Source organism: Mesoplodon bidens (genome assembly GCF_964165515.1).
Source record: "Mesoplodon bidens genome assembly, chromosome: 1".
Taxonomy (NCBI): Eukaryota; Metazoa; Chordata; class Mammalia; order Artiodactyla; family Ziphiidae; genus Mesoplodon; species Mesoplodon bidens.
In genome coordinates this window covers 125498897-125521936 of record NC_138176.1, presented here as the reverse complement: position 1 = coordinate 125521936, position 23040 = coordinate 125498897, and the positions used below count along the sequence as shown (strand labels likewise).

Here is a 23040-nt window from a genome sequence, read left to right as displayed (position 1 = left end):
ATTCTTTACGTGGGCTGTTTCTCAGGATTGTATTTGCCTTGTGTAAACTTGAGAAATGAGGTAATGTCTCCCTCTGGGACAAAGAGCAAGCTTGTTCACTGCTTGCTATACAGCAAGTTCCCCAAGCTCAATGTTGCTTTCCTCTAAAGGAACCCACTACATGTGCAGGCATCCACTGAGCCCTCTGCACTGCACAGGTGGGATTTGGAGGAATGAAGGAGGAAACAAGGCAAATACCATGCTCACACATTTACCATGCTCTGAGTAATAAAGTCCTTAGTCTCTGATCCAGGAATCTCATGTTTTCTGCCAGCATCCATGAAACTGTAACAGGCTAACTTACTGGCTTGCAATTAGGGTTAAATCAAATCCTATTAGACCCAGTACATATGGAGCCTAATTTGTGTTTCAATGCTAGAAAATTCTCAACCATAATTTGAATATGCCTTTTTCTATAAGTCCAATCTCATGAATTAGACCTTTTTTATTCAAGCTCTCATTTCTTTTAATTTCTCTTTAGTATATTCTTTTATTACTGTGTGCTATACTTTTTTAGATTTAATTCTATTTATTTATTTATTTATAAATAATAAATAAATATTTGCATTGGGTCTTTGTTGCTGTGCATAGGCTTTCTCTAGCTGTGGCAAGCAGACGTCACTCTTCGTTGCTGTGTGCGAGCTTCTCATTGTGGTGCCTTCTCTTCTTGCAGAGCATAGGCTCTAGGCATGGGGGCTTCAGTAGTTGCAGCACGCGGGCTCAGCAGTTGTGGCACATGGGCTCTAGAGCACAGGCTCGGTAATTGTGGTGCACGGGCTTAGCTGCTCTGCAGCATGTGGGATCTTCCTGGACCAGGGCTTGAACCCCTGTCCCCTGCACTGGCAGGCTGATTCTTATCCACTGCACCACCAGGGAAGTCCCTGTAGTTTCACTAATCTCCTCAGCTCTATCTTTCAATTTATTAATTCTTATTCTAGTTGTATCTATCCACTATTTAATCTATTCATTGTTTTAATTTTTAGGACTATATTTTTCATTTCTAAAAGTTCTATTTCGTTATATCTGCCTGATTGCTTTCAATAGTGTCTTATTTTCCTGTTGTATATTTAATCCCTTCTTGTAAGATTTAGTCTGTTTGAACATCTATATTTTATAGTCCCTATCCAATAATTCTATTATCTGAAATTCTTGGAGGTTTAATTCTATTGTTTGTTATATCCACTGACTCTTGATCATGCTGAACTGCTTTTTCCTGTCTTATTATTTTGTATTATGAACACAACCTCATAGGAGCTTTATATATTAGAATATACTGTGGCCTGGTTGAGGGTATATTCCTCTAGATCTTCTGTTTCTGTCTGGCATTCCAGCATATCACCAGCTTAGTACTACACTTTGTGTGTGTGTGTGTGTGTGTGTATCAAGATATTTATTGTGTACAAGATAGTTTACTGTATTTTTCAAATTCTAAGCCCTGTATAATTCATTCACTCATTAGGCTAAAAGAGGCCTTAAGAAGTTATTCAATATAATCTCCTGAATCCAGGCAAGTCTACATGACAATGTGCATAGAAGTAAAATCAAGACTTAAAATCTTTAAAATCACAAGGCAACTTCACAGCTTTCTCAATCACCCTTGTTTCAAGACATAACAATCATCTCAAATAGGTTATACACAAAAAATTACTGATCAGACATTCACAAAATATGCTTTGAATGAAATTAACATAGCAACAATTCACTCAGAGACATCTATATGGCAAAAACTATACCATAATACAAATCAGAAATAAGAGTTTAGGGTAAAAATTTGAAAAAGGTACAAATCTAAGGGCTGATAACCTAACTTTTCTTAAACTTGCTCCTGTCTCTGTATCAATGAGTCTTCCACAGTGCCTCTTCTCTATAAAGGTAAATATACCAAAACCAGTCCAACTGGGTAGTCATAGACTGTAACTAATGCAAGTCAGTTTTGTAAGGTGTATTTGATATTCCACCTACATAACCAGGAACTGTCCTAAATAATAACCAGCCTATATTTAACCACAACCATAAATCTCATTCTGAATCAGTTGAAGAAAATGCCTCAAAATTCTGATTTAATTCAATTTGAAAACCAATTCATTTCCATATAAACCATTTTTTAAAAAGGAAGCTGGAATAACATTCTGAATTATTCATAATCCTGGGAATCATTAATTTGGGCAGTGGTTGGAAACAGCATAAAAGAAATTATCAACCAACTTCTCTCACCTCTTATGTAAGAAAGAAACGTTACTTTAATAGTTAAGAAGGCAATGAACTGGCTGACAAGGGCCCATGGTCTATGGATGAATCTAGAGATGGGATTAGGGAATGGGACATCAACTTGTTTTGAGATGTAGAATCTTCAGTATTTACCAAATCTTTTCCAGAGGTAATACCTTTGCTGGCTTGTCTTTCTTTTTTTCTCTCTGGTGAAACTATAAATTCTGAACTACCAATGCTCAATTTCTGTGACATTTCTACCACTGACACTGGAAAGAGCTTTGTTTTATAAAAAAAATACACAAAGTACATTTTTTCTGAGAAGCAGATGAACAGTTGGGGCATTCTGTGAATTTTTTTACTACAGTTGCCAACAGCCATTTGCTTAACTCTGCAACAAAAGCAACTGGAAAGAAAGATGTTTCCACAGTTTGAGGAAAAGAACAAGAACAAAAAGGATAAGGGAAGCTGATGGAGAAAACTGTAACTTCCAAATGGTGAGATCCTTAGGTTAATAATGCACTAGACTTACAGTCACACATTAGAGTTCACTCAGTATGACGCACACTAGGTCCATCCACCTCACTACAAATAACTCAATTTCATTTCTTTTTATGACTGAGTAAAATTCCATTGTATATATGTGCCACATCTTCTTTATCCATTCATCTGTTGAGGGACACTTAGGGTGCTTCCATGTCCTGGATAGTGTAAATAGAGCTGCAATGAACATTGTGGTACATGACTCTTTTTGAACTATGGTTTTCTCTGGGTATACGCCTAGTAGTGGGATTGCTGGGTCATATAGTAATTCTATTTTTAGTTTTTTAAGGAACATCCATACTGTTCTCCATAGTGGCTGTATCAATTTACATTCCCACCAAGAGTGTAAGAGGCCATTCTGACCAGTGTGAGGTGATAGCTCACTGTAGTTTTGATTTGCATTTCTCTAATGATTAGTGATGTTGAGCATCCTTTCATGTGTTTGTTGGCAATCTGTATATCTTCTTTGGAGAAATGTCCATTTAGGTCCTCTGCCCATTTTGGGATAGGGTTGTTTTTTTGATATTGAGCTGCATGAGCTTCTTGTATATTTTGGAGATTAATCCTTTGTCAGTTGCTTCATCTGCAAATATATTCTCCCATTCTGAGAGTTGTCTTTTCGTCTTGTTTATGTTTTCCTTTCCTGTGCAAAAGTTTTTAAGTTCCATTAGGTCCCATTTGTTTTTCTTTTTATTTCCATTTCTCAAAGAGGTGGGGTCAAAAAGGATCTTGCTGTGACTTACGTCAGAGTGTTCTGTGTATGTTTTCCTCTAAGAATTTTATAGTGTCTGGCCTTACATTTAGGTCTTTAATCCATTTTGAGTTTATTTTTGTGTATGGTGTTAGGAATTGTTCTAATTTCATTCTTTTACATGTAGCTGTCCAGTATTCCCAGCACCACTTATTGAAGGGGCTATCTTCTCTCCACTGTATATTCTTGCCTCCTTTATCAAAGATAAGGTGACCATATGTGCATAGGTTTACCTCTGGGCTTTCTATCTTGTTCCATTGATCTATATTTCTCTTTCTGGCCAGTACAATACTGCCTTGATTATTGTAGCTTTGTAGTATAGTCTGAGGTCAGGGAGCCTAATTCCTCCAGCTCCGTTTTTCTCTCTCAAGATTGCTTTGGCTATTCGGGGTCTTTTGTGTTTCCATACAAATTGTAAATTATTTTGTTGTAGTTCTGTGAAAAAAGCCAGTGGTAGTTTGATAGGGATTGCACTGAATCTGTAGATTGCTTTGGGTAGTAGAGTCATTTTCACAATGTTGATCCTTCCAATCCAAGAACATGGTATACCTCTCCAACTGTTTGTATCATTTTTAATTTCTTTAATCAGTGTCTTACAGTTTTCTGCATATAGGTCTTTTGTCTCCTTAGGTAGGTTTATTCCTGGTATTTTATCCTTTTTGTTGCAATGGTAAATGGGAGTGTTTCCTTAATTTCTCTTTCAGATTTTTCATCATTAGTGTATAGGAATGCAAGAAATTTCTATGCATTAATTTTGTATCCTGCTACTTTATCAAATTCATTGATCAGCTCTAGTAGTTTTCTGGTAGCATCTTTAGGATTCTCTATGTATAGTATCATGTCATATGCAAACAGTGACAGTTTTACTTCTTTTCTGATTTGGATTACTGTTATTTCCTTTTCTTCTCTGATTGCTGTGGCTAAAACTTCCAAAACTATGTTGAATAACAGTGGTGAGAGTGGGTAACCTTTCCTTGTTCCTGATCATAGTGGAAATGGTTTCAGTTTTTCACCATTGAAAACAATGTTGGCTGTGGGTTTGTCCTACATGGCCTTTATTACGCTGAGGTAGGTTCCCTCTATGCCCACTTTCTGGAGAGTTTTTATTATAAATGCATATTGAACTTTGTCAAAAGCTTTTTCTCCATCTATTGAGATGATCATATGGTTTTTCTCCTTCAATTTGTTAATATGGTTTATCACATTGATTGATTTGCGTATATTGAAGAATCCTTGCATTCCTGGAATAAACCCCACTTGATCATGGTGTATGATCCTTATAATGTGCTGTTGGATTCTGTTTGCTAGTATTTTGTTGAGGATTTTTGCATCTACGTTCATCAGTGATAATGGCCTATAGTTTTCTTCTATTGTGACATCTTTGTCTGGTTTTGGTATCAGGGTGATGGTAACCTCGAAGAATGAGTTTGGGAGTGTTCCTCCCTGTGCTATATTTTGGAAGAGTTTGAGAAGGATAGGTATTAGCTCTTCTCTAAATGTTTGATAAAATTCACCTGTGAAGCCATCTGGTCCTGAGCTTTTGTTTGTTGCAAAATTTTTAATCACAGTTTCATTTTCAGTGCTTGTGATTAGTCTGTTTATATTTTCTATTTCTTCCTGGTTCAGTCTTGGAAGGTAATTAGTTTTGTAAGAATTTTTCCAGTTTTTCCAGGTTGTCCATTTTATTGGCATATAATGGCTTGTAGTAATCTCTCATGATCCTTTGTATTTCTTCAGTGTCAGTTGTTACTTCTCCTTTTCATTTCTAACTCTATTGATTTGAGTCTTCTCCCTTTTTTCCTTGATGAGTCTTCCTAACAGTTTATCAATTTTATCTTCTCAAATAACCAGCTCTTTGTTTTACTGATCTTTGCTATTGTTTTCTTCATTTCTTTTTCATTTGTTTTTTGATCTGATCTTTATGATTTCTTTCCTTCTGCTAACTTTGGGGTTTTTTCTTCTTCTTCCTCTAATTGCTTTAGGTGTAAGGTTAGGCTGTTTGAGATTTTTGTTTCTTGAGGTAGGATTGTATTGCTATAAACTTCCCTCTTAGAACTACTTTTGCTCCACCCCATAGGTTTTGGGTTGTCGTCACTTGATTATTTTGTAGTATACTGTTTAGCCTCCACGTGTTTGTATTTTTTACAGTTTTTTTTTTCCTGTAATTGATATCTAGTCTCATAGTGTTGTGTTTGGAAAAGATACTTGATACAATTTCAGTTTTCTTAAATTTACCAAGGCTTGATTTGTGACCCAAGATATGTCTATCCTGGAGAATGTTCCATGAGCACTTGAGAAGAAAGTGTATTCTGTTGTTTTTGGATGTAATGTCCTATAAATATTAGGTCCATCTTGTTTAATGTATCATTTAAAGCTTGTGTTTCCTTATTTATTTTCATTTTGGATGATCTGTCCATTGGTGAAAGTGGGGTGTAAATATCGCCTACTATGATTGTGTTACTGTTGATTTCCCCTTTTACGGCTGTTAGCATTTGGCTTAGGTGTTGAGGTGCTCCTATGTTGGGTACATAAATATTTACAATTCTTGTATCTTCTTCTTGGATTGATCCTTGATCATTATGTAGTGTCCTTCTTTGTCTCTTTTAATAGTCTTTATTTTCAAGTCTATTTTGTGGATATGAGAATTGCTACTCCAGCTTTCTTTTGATTTCCATTTGCATGGAATATCTTTTTCCATCCCCTCACTTTCAGTCTGTATGTGTCCCTAGGTCTGAAGTGGTTCTCTTGTAGACAGTATATATAGGGTCTTGTTTTTGTATCCATTCAGCCAGTCTGTCTTTTGGTTGGAGCATTTAATCCATTTACATTTAAGGTAATTATCGATATGTATCTTCCTTTTCCCATTTTCTTAATTGTTTTGGGTTTGTTATTGTAGGTCTTTTCCTTCTCTTGTGTTTCTTGCCTAGAGAAGTTCCTTTAGCATTTGTTGTAAAACTGGTTTGGTGGTGCTGAATTTTCTTAGCTTTTGCTTGTCTGTAAATGTTTTAATTTCTCTGTTAAATTTGAACGAGATCCTTGCTGGGTAATCTTGGTTGTAGGTTTTTCCCTTTCATCACTTTAAATATGTCCTGCCACTCCCTTCTGGCTTGCAGTTTCTGCTGAAAGATCAGCTGTTATCCTTATGGGGATTCCCTTCTATGTTATTTGTTGCTTTTCCCTTGCTGCTTTTAATATTTTTTCTTTGTAGCTAATGTGTGATAGTTCGATTAATATGTGTCTCGGTGTGTTTCTCTTTGGGTTTATCTTGTATGGGACTCTCTGAGCTTCCTGGACTTGACTATTTACTTTTCCATGTTAGGGAAGTTTTCAACTATAGTCTCTTCAAATATTTTCTCAGACCCTTTTTCTCTTCTTCTTCTGGGACCCCTATAATTCAAATGTTGGTGTGTTTAATGTTGTCCCAGAGGTCTCTGTGACTGTCCTCAATTCTTTTCACTCTTTTTTCTTTATTTTGCTCCCTGGCAGTTATTTCCACCATTTTATCTTCCAGCTCACTTATCTGTTCTTCTGCCTCAGTTATTCTGCTATTGATTCCTTCTAAAGTATTTTTAATTTCAGTAATTGTGTTGTTCATCACTGCTTGTTTGCTGTTTATTTCTTCTAGATCCTTGTTAAATGTTTCCTGTATTTTCACCTATCTGTTTCTGAGATTTTGGATCATCTTTAGTATAATTACTCTGAATTCTTTTTCAGGTAGGTTGCCTATTTTGTCTTCATTTATTTGGTGTTGTAGGTTTTTACTGTGCTCCTTCATCTGTAACGTATTTTTTTGTCGTTTGTTTTTTTTTTTTGACGGGTGGGGCTGTATTCCTGTCTTACTGGTTGTTTGGCCTGAGGCGTCCAACACTGGAGTTTGCAGGCAGTTGGATGGAGTGGGGTCTTGGTGCTGAGATTAGGACCTCCGGGCGGCCTCACTCCAATTAATATACCCTGGGGTTTGAGGTTCTCTGTTAGTCCAGTGGTTTGGACTCAGAGCTCCCACCACAGGAGCTCGGGCCCAACCTCTGGAATAGGAACCAAGATCCTGCAAGCTGCAGGGCGTGGCAAAAAAAAAAAGGAAAGAAAAAAAAGAAAGATTAAAAAGCAGTACAATATCAAAGAATAAAAAACAAAATAAATTTAGAAAGATAAAAAATATATTAGGAAAAATAAAAATATAATTGAAACAACTGCCAGAAGGTAAAATAAAACCATAACAGAAAAAAGAAAAAAGGGGCAGGGGGGATGGCCAGGGGAACAAGCCAAAAGAAGAGAACAATAACAAGTATAAAGAATAAAATAAAATTAGAAACATAAAAGATTAGGAAAACTAAAATATAAATGAATGAACAACAATGAATCAACAAGGTAGAATAGAACTCCAATCTAAAAGAGGAAAAAAGAAGAGAGGAAAAAAAAGAAGAAAAATAGCCTTGGCTATGGGTTCAGAGTTTAGGCGGGTGTGGAACTTAGGCAGGCATGGGGATAGGGTGGGGCAGGACCTAGGCAGGTGGGGGGGTGACGTTTGAGCATGGGGCCAGGCCTAGGCTCAGGACCCACAGCTGGAAAAGGCCTTGGGGGCGGGCCTTAGGCAGGGCAACGTTCAAGCACGGGGCGGAGCCTCTGCTTAGGACCCAGTCTGTGGGGGTTCCTCTCGTCCTCGTAGATGTTTGTGGTCCACCACCGGTGCTTGGTAGGTGCCCTAGTTGTGCAGACACACAAATTCTGCATCCTCCTAGTCCACCATCTTGATTCTGCCCTCTGCCGAGTACCTTCTTGCTTCAGTTTCTGATATATCTGTTGCCCTGGGCCATCGGGCAGGCTGGCTCCTGACTGGCATGCACACTCGCGCTGGTGGTCATGAAGACCGGAATTCTGCACCTGGAGAAACTTTTTGGTCCGCCGGACAGCCACAGGGAGGTGGACGGGGGCAGTACTATGTTTTATGTTAAGTTCTCAGCTTGCAAAATTTTAGAATACAACGGATTATAAAGTTTACTCCAAACTTATGTGAGGGCAGGCCTATTGTTATGAACCCCCCGAGAAGATCTTTTTTTTTATTCAGAGCTCAAGAGAAAACAGACAAGCTTCTTGTTCTGATGGGCAAAGATTGTTCTCCTACACCCTTTCATTAAGGGTGTAGCTTTCTGAGGTTCCAGAGAGCTACAAAAGGTGGTATGTCTCAATTACACTTTTCTATCACATATAGACAAATTTTAATTGTTTTTTTGTGACCATTAATTCACAGGAAATGTGGTTACTGATACAGGCAAACCCTGTCCCTGAAAATGACCACAGCCAACAGTTAACAGGTCTTCTGTTAGCTACCTATTCATTTTTTGGTCTCTGAGTACCTCCCTTACATATTCTGACCTCATGTAATCATTGAAAAGGAAGTCTATTAAGCAATTCTATTGTAGACAGTCTATGAAGCATCTTTGTAGCAGGATGGATTTCAAGCTATCCAGTCAAGAATGGATGTCTACACTGATTTTTAAATGGGTGTGATATTGTGATTATAGTAAGAAATATATATTTTGGTCTTCATCCAAGGTTCCTGCCACATAGCTCCTACCACACTTGTAATTTCCTATATGAGCTATAGGTGTATCTCTTGTTATAATATTTAGTTTTGTCCTATTTCCTGAAATAGCTTCAGAGTGATAAAGATGAAGTGAATGTATTGTTATTCATAACAAGCCCTTTCAGCCACACCTGAGTTTATGTTAATGAGGAGACTTTTGGAAAGCCCCTAAGGATGGGGGCTGGTTGTTAGAGGAACCAACCTTAGGATGTGAGGTTCAGAACTTTCAGCCCTATCTCCCAGACCTCTGGGGCCGGAGACTGACTTAATCACCAAAGGCCAATGTGTTACTCATTCATGCTTACATAATGAAGCCTCCACAAAAATCCCTGAACCAGGAGCTTAAGAGAGCTTCCAAGTTTGTGAACATGGCATACCTGGAGAGGGCATGGGAGCTCGGCAACCCTTTCCCCATACCTTGACCTACGCATCTCTTCTATCTGGCTGTTCCTGAGTTATAGCCTTTTACAAAAAACTGGTGACCTAGTAAGTAAACTCTTTTCCTGAGTCTGTGTGCTGCTCTGACAAATTAACTGGACCTGAGGAAGGGGATGTGGAAACCTCTGATTTATAGCCAGTCCTCAGAAGCACAGGTAACAACCTGGACTTGAAACTGGAGTCAGAAAGGGGTTGGAGGGTGTGGGTTCTTGTGGGACTGAGCCCTTAACCTGTGGAATCTAACACTATTTCTCCAGGCAGACAGTATCAGAACTGGATTAAACTGTAGGACACCAAGCTAGGTGTCCAGAGAGTTGGAGAATTGTTTGGTGTTGGGGGGAAAACCCATATGCATATAGTCACACAAGTGCCAGAAGTATTGAGATCTTAAAGAAACACAGGAGTGCTTTTCTCTAGACGATGGATAACATCATAATTTAATCACAGGGAAAATCAGGGTCAATCTAGTCACTTTTAGAACTTTCAAGGTGCTGAGAAATTTTGTTTTTATTCATTACCTGACTTACACTAAATTGTTGGTCCACATTATTACTTCCTTGTTCCTGGGTTATACATTACTCTCTGCCCATGGCCTTAGGAAGAGTACAGTGTGCTTTCCTGCTCCTTCACTTTGGGTTTGTCCACGTGACCTGCTTTGGCCAACAGACTATTAATGGAAGCAACATAAACAGAGGCTTAAAATGTGTTTGAATGGTTGCACTCGCTCTTTTGCTTTTCTGCTATTGCTATGATACCATGTCTCAGGTAGCCTCCCGGTCCCAGAAGAGAGGTACACGGACCAGAACCCAGACTGTGGAGTTCAAGTTTAGCCTAGAACAGCAGAACTCAAACTGACATGCAGATGCATGAGAAAGAAATACATGTTGCTATAAACCACTAAATTTGGGAGTTTTTCATGTACATTACTGTGAAAATAGCTGACCAATATATTTACTTTGTGAGTAGTTCTTAGGCCCTTTCCCTAAAACGAAGCACTTGAAATGTATATTAGTCTAAGTCTTTTAACCTGAAATTTTTTGATCTGCTCAACAGACTAGGTTAAATTAGTTATACTATATTAATACATAATGATTTGCCTTGGAGTCTGTCAATAACATCTAATATAAAATGGAGTACCAACCTGGTATTTATGTAAGAAGGAAAGATCGGTAGTTTCATTTAAAGATATAGAAGATGATGTGACATGAACATATGGATTTAATTCTGCAATACGTTGAAGTACAGCTTCAGCCCTAAAAAAAGAAAAGAAAAGAAAAGAAAAAGAAAAAGAAAAAAGACTTTTACTACTCTTTTGTTCAACAAATATACTCAATCTTTCAAACTTGGACACTTTGATGACATCAGAAGAACCTGAATGTTACAAAATTTCATGGGAATTTAAACTGGAGAGGAATAAAAGAAGTTAAAACTTATTTTTACTATACAATCTTGAGATGTAGCATACTGTCATATTCCATAGTAAGTCACATAATCTCAAAGTGTACCCTTATAGGTCAATGCTCCTCAAGGCTCTTAATGATTCAGCAATAATAAAGACCTACTTAAACAATCTTAAAGAAATGCATTTCTAGGTAGCAATGTGAATGTATTAAATTTTTGACAAATATAAATAATTAAATGTCAACACTTACTTATCTACAGTAGAGTGAATTTATGGTGATGAGTTAAACAACTATGATTGAACTGGTGTTCTGGATACAGAAAATATTCTAAGTAACTACAACAGTAAAAAAAAGAAATCCTACGATAATACATCAAAATATCTTATCTTCACCTGTTTCTCATACTAACAACATCATCTTCACAGAGAAAGAAGTTGGTTCCTAGATCCCATGCTTGGCATTCTTCTGTATCATGAATTGTAAGTGCCTTCAAAAAAGAGAAAAATATCTGTTAAAGTCAGGAGTAAGACAAGGATGCTCATTATTTCCAATACTATTTACACTGACTTGGAAGAATTATCTAATTAGACAATAGAAAGTAATTAAAGTCCTAGTAATTGGAAAGGTTATAAAGTTAGATCCATTCACAGATGATATGACTATATACATCTGGAAACCCAGAAAAGTTCATGGAAAAACTACTTTATTATTTTTTTTATAATGCAAAATAATTTTTAATGCTAGTATATGATTTTTTTTGCCAGAGATTACTGTTACATTAACTTGAATATAGCTTCATTATTCAACTGTCAACTGTGAAGTGAGATAAGACAAATGTTAAAAGCAGGGTTTTGATTACTTAACACAGTAAAATTGTAATTCCAAGTTACAGAGATGTTCATGTAACGATAGTTTTAAGCTACTGGCTAATAGCTGTATACTGATGATAATAAGAATAATACTTTCCACTTATGACATTTATCAATAACAATTCTCAATTAATTAAGTAAAAAATAATTAACATGATGGTCATATTGTAATTCCAAATAAATATACTATATGCTTGCTGTAGGTGTGTGTATATGTACTTTATTTTTCAGATAGTACTGAACTCTAGTTGACTTTAAAAAATGAATAAATTAGGCATATTACCATGCACTTACATCACCAGGGTGCCTCTATGCTATATGAAAAACTACTTTAAAAAACAGTAAGAGAATTTAAGTTTAGAAAAGTAGCACGTTATATACAAAGTAGCACGTTATATATATGTTATATACAACATATATACAAAGATTTTAAATATTCACATAAACTAACATTTCCAAATGGTCATGTTCTAAGTAAGAAAGAAAACTAACTGGAAAATATATTTTTAACTTATATTTCAAGCCACAAATCTCATAGAAAAAGGGGAAAGGTATATGAACGCAGAGTATACTGAAAAAGAAATACATAGGGCCCTTCAAAATATTTAAGCATGTTCAACCTTGCTCAAGAATGAAACACCTTTTCTCATTCATCAGAATGGCATAAATCCAAATTGGTGAGAGTGAAGTAAATCAGGCATTTCCATACATTACTGGTGGGAATATGAAGTAGCACAAAACCTCAAAGGAAAAAAAATTAGCATTCTTTAGCAAAATTACAAGTACATTTCTCCTTTGACACAGCAATCCCACTTTTAAGAATCTATCACAAAGACACAATGGAAATAATACAAAAATACATATGTACAAGACTCTTAGCTGCAGCACTATGTGTAATAGAAACAGACTGGAAATAATCAAAATGTCCAGCATCGAGGAACTGGGTATAATTACGTATGATACATCAACACAACATATATCCATGAAGCTATGAAAAAAATGTGAAAAAATATATTTATCACCATGAAGTAATACCAGGATATGCTGGTATGTGATAAAAAGCAAGGTAGAAGTATGGCACTTTACCTAAGAAAGGCAGGTGGGGATAAATATGTACACACACACATACAGATTTGCATGTCTATATGTACGTATTTGCTTATATTTAAAAACAGATTAAAAAAAGAAGGCAATCTAATAAGGGAAGGAGGAAACAGGGTAGAGAGATGCTAGACTTCTCTGAATATACTTTGTTTTATAAATTTGACTTTGAATTATATGTCTCATATAATAATAAAACTAAATCAAATTAAAAAAGCAATCCCTAAAAATCCAAAGTAAAATGAATAAATGGACAAAACTATCTATTTGAATTTGTTACATAATTACACAAAGGAATTATTTAAAGAGACTTAAGAAAGCAGTTAATTTGTCTGCCAAATCCAGATGGGATACTAAGGATAAAAAAAATTATCTTAAACTGTTTTCAATAATCATATTGTTAGTAATAATGCTGGAACTGTTATTCCAAAACTATGTCATAGATATAATAGGATATAATATAGGATAAAGCAAATAAGTAATCAGGTTCATGTCATTAAGACCCAAAACCTTATAGTAAGAGAAGAGATACAAATATAAAATCTAAGAAGTAAATAAGTAAATACCCTGTAATCCTAAACTTGAAACTCAGAAATTTCAGTGTTCATTCACAATGAGTGTTCTAGCTCTGTCCACTGGTAAGACTTTACAGGCAGTGACAACCAAAGAATACTGGGGTAGTGTCAAAAGGACTCAAGGACTTCAAAAGCAAAGATGAAACAATCTGAGCATCAATGACTCAAAACACATCAAATACGTTTAAATCCATCATGATGTTCACATACACACATACCACCCAAGTTCCACCTGTCACTGTTGAGGGATCAGAGAAAACCAGTGATTTTGAAAAGTAGTAAATAAAGGGGGAAAATCAAGTATTTATCTTGCCTTTTACACATGCACTAACTATATGTAGCGAAACCAAACAAGTGATGAATGGAAACTTTTCTTTCTAAAATATTATTCCCATTAACAAATGAAATAGAAATGACAGAAATAGAATATCACAGCCCCAATAAAATAATGATCTAGGCAGTGATCATTAACAGGTAGTAATAATCACACAAAAAAGATAACAGAATATTATTTCCTCCTGATGGGAGAACACAATATCACTTGTGAAGCAGTAGTGCCAAAAGAATCAAATCTGAATCTGATTCTCTGGATATAACGACCAGTTTATAAGAAATACAGAGATGGAGGTATATGTGACAAATGACCTGATTTCTTTAAAAAGTAAATTGAAAGGAAGAAAAAGAATCAGGGAAGGGAAATCTATTGATTCAAAGAAACCAAGTCCAGTATATGGACTTTACTTGGATCCTGATTAGAACTAAACAAATTAAAGAAAAATTCTTTCTTTAGACGATTGGGAAAATATGGACTCTAACTAGATACTTGACAATTGTGGTAGGCAGGCTTCAAAGATACTCCAATGATTCCCACTTCCTGATATTCAGGCCTTTGTGCAATCCCGTCTCCTCCTAGTGACTTGCTTTTAAGGACTACAGCATAGGTGATGGAATGTCACTTCTGAGATTAGGTTACAAAAGACTGCAATTTATCTTGCTAGCACATTCCCTTTTTTTCTTTTTGCAGTCCGCGGGCCTCTCACTGTTGTGGCCTCTCCTGTTGTGGAGCACAGGCTTCGGACGCGCAGGCTCAGCGGCCATGGCTCACAGGCCTAGCTGCTCTGCGGTATGTGGGATCTTCCCTGACCGGGCACGAACCCGTGTCCCCTGCATCGGCAGGTGGACTCTCAACCACTGCGCCACCAGGGAAGCCCCTCCCTTTCTTGTCTTTTGCTTGCTTACTCCGATGGAACAAGCTGCCATATTGTGAGCTGCCCTATGAAGAGGGCCACATGGCAAGGAACTGGGGGTGACCTCCGACTAATAGCCAGCAAGGGACTGAGGTGGGAATGTTGAACGACACAACCTTGCCACTGAATCCTATCAACGACTACATGGGCAGGTTTGGGAAGCAGATCCTTTCCCTAGCCTCAAGATGACTGCAGGTCCTGCCAATATTGGTGACTGGAGCTTTGTGAGAGATCCTCAGAGGAATCTGCTAAGTTGCACCTGATTCCTGCCCCAAAGAAACTGAGGTAAATGCTGTTGTTTAAGTTGCTAAGTTTTGTTTAAAGATAACAATGATCTTAAAAAAACTGTTAACGTTTTTAGGTGTGGAAGTGATACTGTGGTTATGTTTTCAAAAGGCACCCTTATCTTTTAGAGCTATATAGTAAAATATTTAAGAATGATATAATAGGATGTCTGAGATTGATATTAAAATAATTTGGCGGTTGGGGGCAGTGGGGAATGGGAAGAAGATACATGAAACAAATTTGTCTATGAGCTAATAACTGCAGGTGCATGATGGATACATGGGGTTTTGCTAACACTATTCTCTTTTTTTGGATAATTTTGAAATTTTCTGTAATAAAAAGTTTTTTAAAAGGAGGAAAATAGAGAATTATGACAATTCTGCTACTAAATGAAGAAGCAATAATTAGGCCAAAGTGTAACTAATATTACCACTACGGATGAGGGGAAAAAAAAAGAGTTCATAACAAACAATTCTTCTTACCAAGGACATTTACTCACCTTAATCCCTGCAAGAACAAGATTCTTTGCTGTAAAGGGGGAAGAAAAAAAAAAAGGAATAGCTTAATATTAGGAATTGTATATTAGATATGTCTTCATGGAGTTTGGTTAAATCTCTGACTGAATAATTTTAACTTTTTACTACCTAAGAAATATAGGTTCCTTAGAAAATATGGATGAACAAAAAGAAAAAAAATAAAATTTTCCATAATCAAACCACACTGAGATAATCATTCTTAAAATTTCAGTGTATGCTTTCAGACATGCTGTTATGAATGTGTGCATGTGTGCTCTACCATAATGAATTAATGGATACAGAGAAAGATCATTAATACCTATCAACATCACAAAAAGAGAAGCAGGAGAGTCATTACTGGTTCCTTGTGGAAGAATGTAACAGTATGAAATACTCTTGCCCCAGCTGCCCCCCCACCCAAAATCAAAACTGAATCTGATCAAAGTTTTGGGTCTAATTTCCTTTATAGAAAATAATACAAGGCAAAGGAATTGAATTATTTAAATTATGTTGCTCAAAAGCATCATATAAAATTACGAATAAAAATACTGCTTACCAATTTCCAAACCAAGACCACCCATACCACTTAAGAAAACATGGGACTTGGCCATCTTCTGCATTGCTGTGTCTCCAAGAACGTACCTCTGTCGACTACATGTAAAACACAATGAAATATTATTTTACCAAAATTGTCTATCCTTTTAAAATCATTTGCGAACTAATAACCTGGCAGCTAGATCCTGCCCACAGACTTGTTTTGGATCACTTGCATAGTGCTTAAAAATTCTGAATTAATGTCAAATATATGACATATTTTGAAAAATTAGGAGATTTGGCACCACAGTCCACATTCCCTTATGGCTACAGAGTTGAGTAGGAGTTGCCCTGTTCAGAGAGGGAGGACTATGTGATCTAGATTTGCCACAGTTCCCATCCTTCTCCTCTCATTTACTACCTCGGTGGCCACCACAGGCATCTGAGTCTGCCACTTCCACTTAAAGCCTTTCACTGTGAAAAGGATTTCTCAGGCAAAAAAATTGGTTTCCTTCTTGGAGTTTAGATGACTTAAAGTTAAGTAGTTTTTAAACATTATTTTAAATATAAAAGCTGATAAATTATATAAAGGACCTTGTTAAGTCATCCATCCTAACAGTCACAAGGCAGTATCAGGATGGGAATTTCAAAAAATACACATTGGCAATTTAAAAAAGTTAGATATAGTAATAAAGTCAATAGTAAGAATTTATTTGAAAGAACATTGATTAACTTGATGCTATACTAGTTTTTGAAGATAGAGGCATTCTAATGGCTTCTCACCAGAATTATTTTGAAAGATGAGTTCAGTATAAATAAATAATTCCAGAGCCCCTTGGGTTGCAAATATTTCTTTTGGAATTGACACACACTCACATTTACAGATGCTGGTTTAATGTATGTTTGTTTAATATATAGATGTTTATTTAATTTCCATATTTCATCTATTGATATTCAATATAAAAGCCTGAAAAGGGGTCTCTTGTTTAGTAGGAAGAAACTTTATAAACACAAGCTATCTTTACTATTTCCGTCCTTATTCCCTATAATATATAATAAAAGCTACACTTTTCTTCTTTGTTTTTTTAAAATTTATTTTATTGAAGTATAGTTAACTTACAATGTTGTTAGTTTCTACTATACAGCAAAGTGATTCAGTTATACATATATATATATATATATTCTTTTTTTATATTCTTTTCTATCATGGCTTATTATAGGATATTGAATATAGTTCCCTGTGCTATACAGTAGGACCTTGTTGTTTAACAATTCTATATATATATAAGTTTGTGTCTGCTAATCCGAAACTTCCAATCCATCCCTTCCCCACAGTAACCACAAGTCTGTTCTCTATTAGACTTTTCTTTTTAAATTGGTATTCACCATTTCTGCTTCAGAGATAAAATCGATTTATTTATTTATGAAATTTTTATTGAACATCTACTATGGTATGTATGGAACAGTGTATTATATAGTCTTACAACCCTTATTTGTGTATTCCTAAACAATATATTTAAGTTTTGTCTGTTTTGGAACTTTATATAAACAGGATCATTTGAATACTTTTATGAGTTATTCATATCAACGTAGCTGTTCATTAATTTTCATTTCATGTTGTATTCTATTATACTGTACTAGTCTATTGTGATAATATACCATAATTTAGCTATTCTACAGTTTTGGACAGTTACCAATAATGAGACTATGAGTATTCTTATATATGTGTCATGGTACAAGTGTAGTAGTTTCTATAGCACATATATCTAGGAGAGGAAATGCAGGGTTAACTATTAGATAACGCCAAACTGTTTTCCAAAGTGGATGTACCAAAAAATACACATGTGGAACTTTAACTGATCTTAAACAGCATCCCAAATTTTGATCCATAGTACTTTAAATTACTATTCTCCAATTTTAATGATTCTTTTTTTGACTTATGGGTTCATCTGAAGTGTATTTTTAAATTTCTAATTTTATGAGGAATTTTACAATTATATTTTGTATTGACTTCTAGCTTAAATGTATTGTGAATAGACATCACAATCTATATAATTTTCACTCTTTAATATTTGAGAATTTCTTTGGTCAATTTTACAAATGTTCCATGGGTTCTTGAAAAGAATGTGTACTCTACAGTTGTTAGGTACAACATTCCTTATATGTGCATTAGATTAATCTTAATAATCATGTTAGTGAAATCTGTACCTGTTCTGACTTTTGTGTTCGCTTATTCTCTTGATTACTAAAAGCAACATTTAAAAAATGCCCCACTATGATTGTAAATTTGTCTATCGTCCTTATATATCAGTACCTGAACAGTGCTGACATGTAAGAATAACAGCTAAAACTCAGTGTTTATTACACACCATGCACTGTTTTAGTGTTTTATTGTATTAACTCATTTAATCCTCACAAAAATTCTATAAGTTCTATTATTACTCCCATTTTTACAGAGAGGAAAACTTAATCATAGAGAAATTAAGCAATTTATAAATAGTGGAGGCAAGATTCAACCCAGGCAGGCTGGTCTTAGCAACCATATTCTTAACCACTATACTACACTGCACATAGATTAAGAAAGTTAAATCATTCTACAAGGCTTTTACAGGAAGAAAAAAAATCAGTTCCTGACCTAACTCTTCCCTACCCTGATTCCCAAGTCCTAAGAACAACCATCCTCAATTCTTTTAGTTGTTTCTTCTAATATTTACCCCCTTCTTTCTCAATAACATGTTTGTACTTTTTCTTGATTTTTCAGTTTTACATATTACCTATTAACTTCCAACTAAGAAAGACAGAATGACTTTTCTGAATACAAATCTAGTCAAATAATTTTCCTGCTTTAAAAACTCCAATGGAAAAAAAAAAAAAGAAAAACAACAACAACAACAAAAAAAACTCCAATGGTTTCCTATTTCCCTTATGATAAAGTCTAGACTCTAAAATTAGTCACAAAACTGTTCATAATCTATTCCCTGCTTGGCTCTCCAGTCTCATTTTTGTCACTCTACCATCAAACTCCACGTTCCAGGTGTACTAAAGGTTTTCAGCTCTCCAAACGTATTTTCTCTTTGGCTGTTAGATGTTTTTCTGGAATATTCCTCTTCCCCACTATTTTATGCCTGAATAACTCCTACTTGTCCTCAGGTCTCAAATTATATATTATTTTCCCCCATGATACTTCCCCTGATACCCCTAAACTTTCTTAAAACAGTGTTAGATCATCTTTTGTGTGCATCCATAACACCCTACATTCAATCTATTATAACGATTAACACAGTGTATTTTCACTATTTGTCTATTTTCCCTAGGAGATGTAGATTCCTTAAGACAGGGCCTGCCTTATTTACTACTGTATCCCCATTGACTAACAGGGCCTGGTGCATAACAGACACACAAAACCAATTTGCTAAATTAATGAAAGAAATGAATTGGCACACAAGAACAACACTTTTATGCTCTACTAAGCAGAGGGCTTGAATTCTTTTTTCTATGTTCACAGTCACAAAAACTACATTAGAAAAATATGTCTTTCATCTCACACTTGTCTTCATCATTATTTTTAAGATTACTTAGGTAAATAATGAATAGCCATGACACAAACGTGGTTATAAATGACAAAGAACATCCAGACAAAAGAATAAAATTAAGATATATGAGCCAAGGTTTTCAAAGAATCATATAATCTCAGACAAATTCTCAACAGTTGATTAAATTACCTGCCTTTTCAATGTTGGCCACCAAGGGGAAGGGTACTAAGTAAGTGCCTACTTTGTGCTAGGCAATGGCAGGTACTCTGCAACTGACCCTAAAATCTTATCGGATGGGATTTAAAGAGCTGAGAGTGTAACTTCAAGCCCAGCATTGATACATTACAGCTGACTGTATTAAATGGACATGCAACATATCAGTGAATGCGCCCAGTCAAAAAGAAATTTCCAAGGCTAACTACTCTACTTTTAAAGAGCCCTATTTATTAAAGATTCTCCCTTTAATGAAGGTACAATATCTCCCTGTAGTTTTCACCACTAGTCCTAATTTTACCTCCTTGGGGCCACAGGGAACTTGTCTAATCCCTCTTCAATGTGACAGCCCTCCAAAGATTGGAAGATGGTATTCAGGTTCCTCCAGGTTTCTCCAGGCTAAACATCTCCAGTTCCTTAAACAACTCCAAACATGGCATCATTTTGAGTCCCCCTCAACACTCTAATCACTATCTTCTGGATGTACTTCAATTATCTTCAGGCATTCATAAATTTATTAAAATATCTATTTCAAGGCAGGCACTGGCACTGTGTGGGGATCAAGATAGCAACAACCTCATGAGGTACTGTGAGGATTAAATTATTTAAAATAAAATATATAAAATACCTAGGAGGATGCCTGCGACATGTTATTGGGAGGGATAAGTAATCAAATAATCCATTATTAAGTACTATATACAGAAGTACCAGAAACTAAGGGAACCTGAAATACAGAAGGGAAAGTGACTATCTCTATCAGTGGAGGTCATGGAAAGCTTCACAAATGAGGTTCATCCAAGTTGAAATCTGAAGACTTAAGAGGAGTTAAATTAATCAAAGAAGGAAAAGCATTCTATGCTAGGAAAAAGAAAAGCATGAAAAAGAATGGCAGGTAAGAGATACATAGTATGTACCTAAGACTTCCACTTCTGGCCTTGGTTAAGTAACAGGGACCAGATTATCCTCTTTCTGCCTTAAACAATTGAAAACTGGGCAATATAAATGAAACAACAGATTTGAGACACTGGAAAATAAGTAACTGAGGACAGTAATCTCAGAGAAGAAAAATAAATGAGGTGAGTTTTATGATTGCCTAGCCACTGCCTGGAGAGTTTCCAGGAGACAGAGCAGGAAGGGAAACCCAAGAAGAGCCTGGTGGTCTCCCTATTGAATTGAAGAGACAGAGCTGTGAATTCAAGGCTAGAATTTGTGAGCAGAAAGATGCACAGAGAGAACACCAGACATCTGTCGAGGGTTCTCCTTGAGTCTTCAGCTAAGTTAAGATGAGGAAACAACCTCAAGCTGGGGAAAGAACCAGGTGACAAGTGCAAGTGAAACAATCCCTGTTTTTAAACAGGGTCAGAAAGAGTTTGTGTTCCTCTCCAGCCAAATGGAAAACCTTATAATACAGAGGGCACTGGATAGAATACTCCAAATAATATTACATCAATACTGGGGGAAAAGTAGCCTCAGAATTGAGTCTCCTCTCATCTCACCTAACAAAGCTTAAAAGTAAGTAAGCCTTGAGAAAATAAAATTGTTTTCAAGTAATTTAACTGTGTCCCTGAAAAAGCTCAAGAATATTTAAAGGAATTCAAGATTATCCAGCAACCAAAAAAGTAAATTCATAATGTCTGACATACACTAAAAAATTACAGATATGCAAAAGGGCAAGAAAATACAACTTACAGTGAACAGAAAAATCAACAGAAGAACACATTTAGAAATGACAGATGATAGAATGTGTAGACATTAAGATAATTAAAAATATAATTCATATGCTCAAGAAGCAGCAAAACTTTTAGAGATGAAAACTATGAAATCTAATATGAAAAATACTCTGAATGGAATCAACAACAGATTCGACACTGCAGAAGTGAACCTGAAGACATGGCAATAGACTTTACAAAATGAAACACAGAGATGAAAACAAAAAAGACTGGCAAAAAAACCCAGACAAACCCCAAAACCCAGAGCTTAAATGAGCTGCAGGACAACTTCACTTGGTCTAATATATGTGAAACTGAGGTCCCTGAAAGAGACTAGAGAAAGGGAGAGAGAAAAACATAACTGAAGAACTAAACTGTTAAAATTTTTCCAGGAACACAATAAACTCAAAGACCATGATGCAAACAAAGAACAAGATATATAAAGAAAACTATACCAAGGCATATCATAATTGTTTAAAACTGGGGATGATGAGGAAATACTAAAAAAATCAGAGAAAACAGATCATGCAGAGGAAAGGTACAAATGACAACTTTCTCCCAGGAAAGCAGTACAAATCAGATGGCAGTGGCACAACATTTTTATAACACTGAAAGGAGGACACTGTCAACCTAAAATTCTATACTCAATTTCAAAAAAAGGAAGTAAAGACTTCATTGGACATACAAAAGGTGAAAGAATTCATTGCTGGCAGACCTTCACTATAAGAAATGTTATAGCAAATCCTAAGGCAGAAGGAAAATGATACCAGATGGAAATCTTAATTTACACAAAGGAATAGAGAATATCACAAATGACAAATCTATGGATAAATACAAGACCCCCTTTTTATTTTTAAAATCTCTTTTAATGATAATTGACTGCTTAAACCAAAAACAGTAATGTACTGTGAGTTTATAACATATGTAGGAGTAAAATGTTAAGACAACAATAACTCAAATCCTGGAACAGGAAAAACAGAAGTACACTGTTGTAACCTTCTTATGTCATACAGGAAGTGACAGAATAAGATTTGAACATACACTGTGACACATTAAAGATGTACACTATAAACCATAAAGTAATCACTAAAAAAGGCAAAAGAAAGAAGTACAGTTGACTCTTGAACAACACAGGTTTGAACTGTGTGGGTCCACTTATACGTGGATTTTTTTCAATAAATATACAGTCAGCCCTCCATATTCACATCTGAGGATATGGTGGGCCAACTGCATTCATTGTACATCACTTGATGTAAGAGGATTGAGCATCCATGGATTTTGGTGTACATGGAGGTTCCTGGAACCAATCCCCCACGGATAGTGAGGGACACCTGTAGAGTAACATGCCAACTAAAGGAGATAAAATATAATTAAAATACTCAATTATTCAAAAAAAAAAAAAGGAGAGGAAAAAAAGGAACACCAGTAACAGATTAGGCAATTAGAAAACAAACAGCAAAAAGAGTATCAACATTCCACATTAAATATAAATG

At 35.7% G+C, this 23040-nt stretch overlaps 1 protein-coding gene across 1 annotated transcript in view; it reads right to left on the bottom strand.

Annotated features, from left to right (window-relative positions):
* The window catches only part of UBA6 (ubiquitin like modifier activating enzyme 6), a 98952-nt gene that overhangs the window by 55844 nt on the left and 20068 nt on the right, over nt 1-23040 (bottom strand). The window contains exons 3-6 of the mRNA XM_081249469.1: nt 16115-16209; nt 15543-15571; nt 11359-11453; nt 10705-10816 (exon numbers count right to left, since the gene is read on the bottom strand). Of these exons, the coding sequence (XP_081105595.1) occupies nt 10705-10816; nt 11359-11453; nt 15543-15571; nt 16115-16209 (331 nt within the window). The remainder of the gene's footprint in view (nt 1-10704; nt 10817-11358; nt 11454-15542; nt 15572-16114; nt 16210-23040) is intronic.